Source organism: Helianthus annuus, chromosome 1 (genome assembly GCF_002127325.2).
Source record: "Helianthus annuus cultivar XRQ/B chromosome 1, HanXRQr2.0-SUNRISE, whole genome shotgun sequence".
Classification (NCBI taxonomy): Eukaryota; Viridiplantae; Streptophyta; class Magnoliopsida; order Asterales; family Asteraceae; genus Helianthus; species Helianthus annuus.
The window spans coordinates 121,016,656-121,027,699 of NC_035433.2; the positions used below are offsets into that span (position 1 = coordinate 121,016,656).

The 11,044-nt window shown below is 34.1% G+C and overlaps 1 protein-coding gene across 1 annotated transcript; it reads right to left on the reverse strand.

Annotated features, from left to right (window-relative positions):
• Positions 1-1,318: 1,318 nt before the first annotated feature.
• Positions 1,319-2,251, reverse strand: LOC110874911 (thaumatin-like protein 1). The gene is made up of 2 exons (XM_022123257.2): positions 2,180-2,251; positions 1,319-2,066 (listed from the first exon to the last, which is right to left on the reverse strand). Exons 1-2 carry the CDS (start codon positions 2,229-2,231, stop codon positions 1,405-1,407), a joined length of 714 nt encoding a protein of 237 aa, XP_021978949.1. The 5' UTR covers positions 2,232-2,251; the 3' UTR covers positions 1,319-1,404.
• Between the last annotated feature and the right edge of the window lie 8,793 nt (positions 2,252-11,044).

Genomic DNA, 11,044 nt, shown 5'->3' on the forward strand with positions numbered 1-11,044 from the left:
TATTCGAAAGAGCTAGATAAGATGTTTTGTTTTTGTTGCAAAGTGTTTAGAATTGGGGCGCCAAAAGGTAGATTGGGAGGTGTAGGTTTTGATGATTGGCACCATGCTACCGGTAGAGTGAGAGAACATGAAGTTTCTTTAGATCATCTCATAAATATGAAAAAGTGGTTTGATTTGCGTAAAAGATTGAAATCGGACGACACAATTGATAAATTTCAACATGAGCAATTCAAGAAGGAAGCGGAATATTGGAAACAAGTTCTTTTTAGAATCATTGCGCTAATCAAGTTTCTTGCTAAGCATAATTTAGCATTTCGTGGAAATAAGGAAAAGTTGTACGAAAAAGGTAATTGAAATTGTTTTATTCTTACTTAATTGTTATAACCGAGTTCACTTAAACAATTTGATTGAGTACTTTAAGGATTATAGAGAAACAGGTTTTCCTAAAGCGATTGAAGAAGCTACGGAGATTGCTACTGAAATGGAAATTGATCCCATATTTAAAGAAAAACGTAAGATTAAAAGGAAAAAAAGAAAAGATGAGACTTCTAGTAGCGAAGAAGTTGCGTTTACAGTAGAAGAGAATTTCAGAGTAAACTTTTTCTTATATATTGTGGATCAAGCTATTGCTTCTTTAGAGAAAAGATTTGAACAATTTAAATGGTACGAGGGTTTATTTGGTTTTTTGTTTCCACGTACGTTGAGGATTATGAAAGATGAAGATCTTAAGTCGTCTTGTCATCGTCTTGAAAATGCACTCAAGTTTAAAGATAAATCGGATATTGATGGCAAGGCACTTTATACAGAGCTTAATTTATTTCGTGACTCACTAACCAATAAATTTAGCAGTCCTGTAGACGTTTTGGAGTATATGAAAGAAGACGGTTATTCGCCAGAAGCATGCATTGCATATAGAATATTGTTGACTATTCCAGTCACTGTGGCATCTGCAGAAAGAAGTTTTTCGAAGTTGAAGTTATTGAAATCTTACCTACGATCTTCAATGTCCCAAGAAAGACTTAGTGGGTTGGCGATGATTGCTATCGAGAACGAAGTCTTAGATGATATAAATTGTGAAGAGTTGATTCACCAATTTGCTATCAAAAATGCAAGGAGAGCTTCACGAATCATTGGTTAGCTATTAGCTTATTAGTTTTTACGGTATGTCATTCATTCGAATACTATATTTGGTATTTTGTTAATTGCATTGTTTATCGAATGCTATATTTTTGCCAACGGTTCAAAGTTATATGAAAAAACTAGTTTAATTTTTTCTTTAGTTAAGATCTAAGGGCACGTTTTTCGAGTTCGAACAGGGTACATGAATTCTCAGGGCCGGCCCTGCACATTATTATTTATTATTCTTCATCATTTTTCAACTATATGCCGAGAAAGATACAAATATCATGGGCAGAATGTTATGTCATAGTTAGGGCCGGTATTACATGTAAAAGTGCTTGATCTGTCGTCATACGCATAAGAATAAGCTTTAGGGCAAAGATTTTTGAAAAACCTTGAATAATCTGATGCGGGGCAGGTTTCCGGCGTACCATGATCTCCGGAGCAACAATATTCCGGCTTGTTAAATGCAACACATGCACTTTTACATCCGATGGTTCCACCCGATCCATCTTTCACGGCTAGGTCAGACGGGCATTGAGCATTAATATCAACCAGACAGTCGGTGGTTGGACAACCACCTTGTGGAACAATTGAAACAGGTAAATTAAACCCATCAACAAGGCTAACATCATAAAAGTCTTTTCCACTTGCATCTGCTAATGTGAACTCAGCAAGGGTTGCTGGTGGTGCTCCACCAGCACCATTGCATGCTACTTGACCCGAACCACAATCTCCGCTTTTACAACTAAACCTCCCACCTTCATTTGAACATTGAAACCGAGCCCAGACTCGTCCAGACCATGGTGTTGGAATGTTAACAGTGTTTGAGGCTTGTGGTGCAAGTTCAAATCCTGTTGTTACTGATGCCCCTGAGCTGGTCAAAATTCCTGGGGCGATGTTGAAAAGGCAGTTGTTTTTTATCGTGAAAACCGATGAGCGAACACCTGAAACAATCATTGGTATTAACTGGGCTTAATTATTTTGTTAAACAAACACAAAACCATGTATTTGCACACACAATAAATACACAAAAAAAAAACATGATGTAAAGCTTTACCATGCATCAAACTAGTGGCAAGAATAGGGTATAAGAGTAAGTGAAGCTCCATATTGATGTAAGCTTTGATTATGTGATATGTATGGGGTAAGGATGTTGGCTTATATAGGCGTAAGAGGCTAGACTGGCAAGTCTTCGATGGATGGTTGACACATAATATTTCTTTGACTAGTATAGGCCTAAATTAAATATATAACTTGCAATTTTTCTGCACGTCATGACTACAAGGTGACATTAGAAATACTTATTTGCAATTTTCTTCACTAGGGCATGACTAGAGGATCCAAAATAAATACTTGTCCCCAAATTTTCTTCCTCCTTAGCTTTATTACATGGGTGCCCTTGAGCCTAACATAGAAAATAAATACATTGGTAATTAAACTACAAAAGACATATATACTTTGATTAAAACACAAAACTAACGACAAGTTATAATAAATACTATTATTGAAAAGTGATTATTAGCTTGACGGTTAAAGATTTTTTTTTTTGAACACCCTATCATTGTCTACTTGGGTTGCTTGGTTTTGTAACTGGACCCTTGTGTGAGCTTCGTGATATGATAAGTGATTGATTGCCACATTTTAGGTATGCTCTATTTTCTATTAATCATAAGCAAAACGCGTTGATATGAGTACAAAACATATTAGTTTGAGTTGTTTTTATATTTTGTAGATTATAGTGAAAACTAGAAAATTGATTTAGATAAATAAAAATAAAAGAAAACTATGTTAATAATAAGTAATAGAAACCTCATGTCATTGGTATATTTATATTATTAGTATTGTTGCTACAACAAATATAAGAACAAGGATAGTGACTGGACTGGTTAGGCAAAAGGGTTCAAGAGTTTCGGTTTGCCTAACGCAGGTCGTGGGGTCCCCAACGTATGCAATACGTAGGGTTGGATCACTTTGTTATTGTTGCTTTGAATTCTGAATTGAAGAATATTCAACTCAGAATGTTTGTGTTTAATGCAGGTGTATTGTAGTGAGTGAAGAATACAACATGCAAGAAGCAAGTTCTAGAGATGAGAAGTGAGATTAGGAGTGTCCAAGCTGAATGACAAGGAGTTATCATTTATAGAGGAAGAGCTGGCCATACGAAGAAACATTTAACTAGTGATCCATGACTACAGTGGAGGGCTTGTCCTTTTTGGTAGGTTAAATGTTTTGGACCTGCGGGTAAAAGAGTGTATTCTCCCACATGCTCCTTTTGCGGCTGAGTGGGAGAGTTCACACGTAAAGTGTGATGTGACCGGTCACTGTCCTGTGCTTTTTGCAGTTCACAACAGTTAGTTAATTCCGAACCCCTTTAGTTTTCAACCCTTTAAGCTGTATTGCATTCTAGCCAGTTTACTAAGCTTGGACTACCTACGTCATCAAGTATGAACGTACTAATACTTTTGAGGTTTTCTAAAAATAAAGGCTTTATTTATTATTGGTTTTGCACAGGAAGTTATAATTAGTCAAGCCAAAAGCATTGAGAGTGTATCATAAATGAAAAGATGTTGCTATTAACTCTGAAGGATTTAATGGGCGGAAGATGAAATCAAATTGGCCTAGTATAGGCCTAAACTAAATAAGTTGCAATTTTTCTGCACGTCATGACTACAAGGTGATATTAGAAATACTTGTTTGCGATTTTCTTCCTGCTTCGCCTTATTACTTGAGGTGCCCTTGTTAGCCTAACATAGTAAAGAAATACAACGGTAAAGTACAAAAGATGAATATACTTTGATTAAAACACAAAACTATCGACAAATTATAACGAATACTATTATTGAAAAGTGATTAATAGCTTGACCGTTAGAGAATTTCTTTTAAAACACCCTATCGTTGTCTACTTGGGTTGCTTGGGTTTGTTGTTTACTTGGGTTGCTTGGTTTTGTAATCACGAATCCTATTTGTTAACATTACTTAGCTCCTTTCTAGAATTTTGTAACAGACTCGCAGAATTCTTACTTTTATAACCTAAATTCCTCCATAGAAATTAGGTGTGTGGTGTGATCAATGAAAACACCTAGAGAGTATAAAAATGAACTTGCACCTAGTCACAAGTCTTAATCTGTTTTGCTCATCTTGTTTGTCTATGATGGATCTTTTGTTCAATCGTTGCCAATACTTTAGTTGTGTTATACTTCGATAAACAATTAAACATAAAACCCTTGGAATTTGTTATTTATAGCGATAAATGGGTGTGGTCTAAGGAGGAGGATGGGAGCTTCTCGGTTGCATCAGTTAAAAAAGCTCTAATGTCGCCGTTGTCTGCATCGAGGAGTAGTATGAAGTTTGATTGGAACGCTTGGGTCCCAATAAAAGTTAAGATTTTTGGTTGGAGGGCGATGCTAAATAGGCTTCCCACAATGGACATGTTAATTAAAAGGAAGATTGTTACGGGTCTGAATAGATGTAGTCTTTGCCTAGGGGTGGTGGAATCGATTGATCATGTGTTTGCGGCTTGTATGGTGGCGAGTGTGATTTGGCAAAAAATCAGTTTATAGTGTAGGATCTCACCAATATTTGCGTTTTCCTTTAAAGATTTATTGGAGGTTCACAAATACATTCCTGGAAACAAGACGAAAAAGAAGGTAATACAATCCGTCATTGTGGTTGCGTGTTGTGTCTATGGAAAGCTCAGAATGAGATGATATTCTCCATTCGTCCAGTTAAGGTGGAAAAGATCATGGGAGACGTGATGGCGTATAGCTTCTTATGGATTAAAAGTAGAGCGAAAAAGTGGAGCTAGATTGGAATAGGTGGAAAGTTTTTTTGCTGTAATTCTTGTGTTGTTTTGCTTTCTGTTTGTGTTTGCCCAGCTCCTTTTTCTCCTTGTTGAAGGTGCTGTTTGGGCCTTTGTGTTGAATGAAATTGGCAGTTCAAAAAAATATATATATAGTTTCAAATAGGTCCAAAAAAGCTTTCCTACATTTAAATCACCCACCTGATCTTCTCAAAATCCAAACACGATGTAGATATAGTGATTACGCCGGTTATATTAAATAGCTATGATAAGAGAAATGATTACTTTTTTGTAAATACTAGTTCTAATTAGCTTTTTATTAACAATTGTTATTGTTATGCGCTTTGAATTAAACTTAATACATATGCTAATAGCTGGGTTTAGGTTACGTGTATTTACCACAGACTAAAGATCTTATAAAAAATAAGCCATAGGTAAAAATACAAAACATACAAAATACGAAAATGTAATAATTAATATGTTTAGATATTCATACATACAAACATTGCGTATATGACTTGTAGATTTACTAAGAGTAGACTTTCAAGTCTTTGAACGATGGTAGTCATGCAATATTTCTTTGACCCGGTAAAGGTACGTAAACTATAAAAACTTGCAATTTTTCTACACGTCTTGACTACAAAATTGATATTAGAAATACTTGCTGGCTATTTTCTTCATCAAGGCATGATTAGAGGGACCAAAATAAATTCATGTCCCCATCGTCGTGTGTACTAGGGTTTCTTGGTTTTGTAATTGGACCCTAGTGTGAGATCTATGATATGATCAATTATCAATTATCACGGCTCCTATTTATTTAAACTGATCAATTATCACTTATCTCTGATGGAACTCACAACCTTTTTTTTTTTATTTTTAAACTAGGTTATAAACCCGTGTATTACACGGGTTGAATAAATAAATTTTATATACTAAATAATAAAACAATATATCTTTAAAAACCTCATTTATTGCACGTTAAATAAATATAATTTTATATATTAAATAATAAAAAGTTATATCTATAAGAACCATATTGTACAGATTGAATAAATGTAGTTTTATATACCAAATAAAAAAGTTATTTCTTTAAAACCACGTGTATTACACGGGTTGAATAAATGTAATATTGTTTACCAAATAATAAAAAAAATTTACATCTTTATAAATATGCGCATTACACGGTTTGAATAAGTGTAATTTTCTGTACTAAATAATAAAAAAATATATATCATTAAAAAACCCGTGTATTGTATGAATTCAATAAGTCTAATTTTATATATCAAATAATAAAAAGTTATATCTTAAAAAACCTCATGTATTACATGGGTCGAGTAAATGTAATTTTTTATAGTGAAAATAAAAATATTTAATATATTTTATTTTTTTTTCTTTTAAAAGATCAAACCATTCTTAGCATGTATAACCAGAAAACTTGTTAAGTTACATCAAAGCAGAAGGTAGACGGGCAACAAGCTGCGCCGCCAACCCTTTCTGAATATATTAATACAAAGTTTGGTTTTTGTGATAAAAATAGATTAAAAATAGATTATTCTGTTGTTGCAAAATTTGTTAACGAAATCTCAATAAATTTAACTCTTTATTTAAAACTCCGTAAATATATAAATGATAAATAATATTAGTTATTTTTATTTTAAGTTTCGTAAAATCTATTTGATACCAAATTAACAAAACGTTCAAATATAATTAATTCAAATAAATATTATAAATGAGAAGGAGATTAAACTAAATAATAATTATCTATAAGATATTAAACTAATAATATTTAGTAGAAGGGTTATCTATAATATAAGATATTAAACTAAATAACATTAACCTAAAATAATAATTATCTATAAAAAAATTAAACTAAAATAATAATTATCTATAAGAGATGGTCTAATATGATGACAAGTGTCTCAAAAGTGGTTTCTTTTATTATATAGTAAGATTATAAATTAACAATAAAACACTAAAATTATAAATTATAAATTTCATTTAAATAAAACCTATTTAGTACATACTAAAAAAAACTAAACATTGCAAATAAAAAAAAACTTAAAAAATCCAAGGCATCTCCCACCACCACTTTTCACATATCTCGCGTTTTCGTTGAATTACAATCGTCTTAAACGGTTCGTCGAGATTGTTGTGCGGCTCTAACAAGATTTAAATCATTATTTTTTTCTTTTTCGTTCAACTGTCGAATATAACGCTCCTCGCGTTTAAGTTTTGCCGCCACAAGTTTTTCTCTTCTTTCGGTGGCTTGCGTTATTTCCACCAATTTAGCCACTTTGAAAATGTGGGATTTGGTCGGGGTCGTCTGGCAACCTAAAGCGCGCTGGCTCGCTAAGATTCGCTTGAACCTTGGGTCGTACGGGATTTTTCTTCGAAGCCAAACCTCTTTTGCTCGAACCCGAACCTCTCTTGCTTGAACCTTCCATCTTTGTATTGAATTTTTTTGAAGTTAAAGTTTGTATTTGGAAGAATGATTGGATTGAGTTGGAAAATTATTTGGATTTTAAAACATTGTGTGTATATATAAAAAAAATTAACGGTCTAATGATATGTAACAGATACATGCCAAGGAATAATGGATTTTAATTATCCAAACTATTAGCCGTTGGCCGGCAACAGTCTCAACTTTAAAAAATAACCAGTGGTGGTCTCACATTTTCACATATTGTAAACTAATGGACTTTTATTAAAAAACCTTAATTTCTTTTTGTCTCCTTATCCTTTTCGGTTTAGTAAAGGTCCATTGGTTTACAATATACGAAAAGGTGAGACCAACACTACTGGTTATATTTTAAGTTGGGACCGTTGCCGGCCAACGACTAATAGTTAGGATTATTAAAGTCCATTATTCCTACATGCCAACGGTCGTTTTTTTCAATTGTTCACGCGTGATATATATCACGTGTTATTAAGTTAATGCGTTTTAATTGTTGGTGGCGGCGGTGTTTTGTTTAACATTACGCATGGTAGGGGCTTATAATGGACCGCCCCGGGTCCCCTTATAATTCTGAAAAGATTTCATTAACAATTGCTTTGAATTATACCTAAAACGCGTGTTAGTAGTGGGGCTTAGTATCCTTGTATTAACGGTAGACTAAAACTCTTTAAAAAAAAACACGTTGTCGATGAAACTGTAATGCATAGCAAAATATAGAAAAGTAACAAATAATATGTTTATATTTTCGTATCTCCAATCATTATGTATATAGTTTAAGAGATATTGATCTTCCTATTGTTTTAAATTAAAACCCAAATACCCATTTATCCAAACTGCAAGTTACTTTTCCGGTCACCTTTTCCGGTGAACTTCTCGTCAGACAAAAAATGGTGAGATGAGATTATAACGTCTAAACTCAAAACAACTTGTACTTTCGATTATCTCCACTCGTTTTAACCACTTTTAGCCGAAAATAATATCAATAACATCGATTTTAACACTTTCATCCATGTTTTTCCGCAAAAATAAAAACTGGGTTTTCAATGTTCATATGATAAGAGTTCAAAGCCCACTCAAAAATACCACCGGAAACTCGGTTTTCAACAAGAAATCAGCCTTAGGCTCTGATACCACTTGTAGGTCCCAATATGGATAGTCGGACTACGATGATTTCTAGATTCGGATGCCGTAACGAGTGTGGAATCCACGTTATGACACAAACCGAGCGAGAGAATGAACAATACGCAAAGATATCAATGATTAACGGTTCCGTGTATTGATTTTGACAGAGTTCTGGTACAAGATTCGACAAATGCAAAGCTCACTGGAACTCTCTCACTCTAGCTCATACAAGCTCTCTTTCGAAACAGAGCCTCTGCTGGTATTTATAGTCCATACCAGCAGAGTTACATCGAAACAAATATATACATAACGAAACATATCGAAATACATGAACATGATCGAAATAGATGTATCGAAATACATTCTCATGCATGTATCGAAAGACACAAGACTTGTAATTATAGAAATACATATGTATGAATCGAATCAGAACAACATTTGATCCCATATGAATCCTATTTCGATTTGTATTATTTGATGAGGTCATCATGATGGCAACTTTTTCGTTCACGTGTCTTTGTACTTCGTGCGTCGTTCTTCTATCGCACAACGGAGGAATGTCGCGACGCTGCTTTTGAACCGAACCTAACCACATCCACACAAAAGTGCATCAACAATTACTTAGCTCCTTTCTAGAATTTTATTACGGACTCACATCATTCTAACTTTTATAACCTAAATTCCTCCGTAGAAATTAGGTGTGTGGTGCGATCAATGAAAACATCTAGAATTTTTTGCAGAAATAAGTGGTCTACAAAAAAAAAGAGTGTAATTAGGTGAAGTTGAAAAATGTTTTCATATATAGGTAGGTTGTGAAATGAAATAGAGACCTTCAACCAATTTTCTGCAAAAAAAAAACAGAAGTTCTGCCAAAGTTCTGCCAAAAGCTGCATTTATGTACAAGGTCTCAGGTTGAAACAGCGACCTTGTGAAGGTCTCTGTTTGAAGTCACAATCTTCCTAAAGGTCTCTGTTTCATCTCCCAACTTTATTAAAGGTCTCTGTTTGAAGTCACAATCTTCCTAAAGGTCTCTGTTTCATCTCCCAACTTTATTAAAGGTCTCTGTTTCATCTCCCAATCTTCCTAAAGGTCGCAGATTCATCTCCCAACCTTGTTAAAGGTCGCTGTTTTGTCTCACAAGCCTATATAAGGTCTCTGTTTTGAACCACAACTTTATTAAAGGTTGCAGATTCATATGGTAAGCTTAATAACCCAACTACACATAACAGATGCACACCAAATTCGTGTGTTGTGAACAAGATACTGTGTTTTTTAAAAAATATAATTTTGAAATTTAAATTTGGTCAATGTATGATGATTCTCTTAGATCATTCGTCATGATGTTTTTCTCAGTTTTAATTTTCGTATACCAAGTGGGAAAATCTTGTGTGGAGGAGAAAGATTATTCTCATCTATCATCTCCTCCCGTAACGTGTACGAGGATAATAAAATCTGCTGTTGTGGATGCATCAACGTCCGCTATTGAGTCTTATGAAAGACTTAGCAGACGCCGAGGCATTTCTCATCTACCACCTCCTCCCGTAAATTATTCTGCAACTTCTGGTGGGGGCATCAGCCCCATTTTCGGTGTGAGATTTAAATCCTATTGTAATGTTGTTCGCCGAACATCACCGAGGTTGCAGAATTTTCAGCATCCTTAACCTTAGACCTCTCATTTCCTGTCGCAGAAAAAGTTGCATCAGGAAGCTCGATATATGAAGAAATGGGACTGGTTTAAATTCACTGTATTTATGTTTTAATTGGAAGCCCGGCAAACAGTCTTGCAATTAGAAATGATTTGTTAAAATAGTACGCAGTGAACATTGTATTTCTGCCTTTATGTAATTAAAATAGTACTACATTTATGTAATTTGCGAGTTAGATAGATCCTATTGTAATGTTGTAAACCTTTTTATATTTGGGTTTGTATCATGCCTTGTTGTAACCCTAATTTCAATGATGGTTGAAAAAAAAAAATTAGAACCAAGACTTCAAACGAATAATAAAATCCGACTAACTGATTAGTTGAAACAAATCACCACTTCAATGTATTTAAATTTGTTTTAAGAGAACTACCATTTTTACTTTTTTGAATTTTTAAAAAATATTATTATATGTATATTCATCCAGTAGATGGTGGGCTCCACCAACTATCTTGTTACTCCAACACTATAAATACTGGTTGTATTAGGTTCTCAACCCACTCATCCTTAACATTTCCTAACAAACCAAATCCAGCTTACACAACCCACTCATCCTTATCATATCTTAACATTTCACTTTGTTAGTTCATGGATTCCTTTCGGCCATACCTCGTAAGACTATATTGGGGCGGTGTGTTTTCCTTTGTTAACGGGGCTGTTCAGTTTGACCAATCCATGCTAACAACCTCTTTCCTTATGCGACATAAATCGTCGTATGACGAATTTGTGGATTCAATCTGTAATCATGTTCAACTTCAGAAAGAATCGGTGCGCCTTTCATTGTTACTAGGGTACACGTTTCAGGGCATATCTCAGACAACAAAAATTTTCAACGATGATGGT

What these genes read in the sequence shown, in the direction of transcription:
- LOC110874911 (XM_022123257.2), bottom strand. Translation starts at nt 2,231, where the DNA reads ATGGAGCTTCACTTACTCTTATACCCTATTCTTGCCACTAGTTTGATG. An exon ending in TGCCACTAGTTTGATGCATG is followed by an intron (nt 2,067 to 2,179) that starts GTAAAGCTTTAC and finishes TGATTGTTTCAG; the next exon opens with GTGTTCGCTCATCGGTTTTC.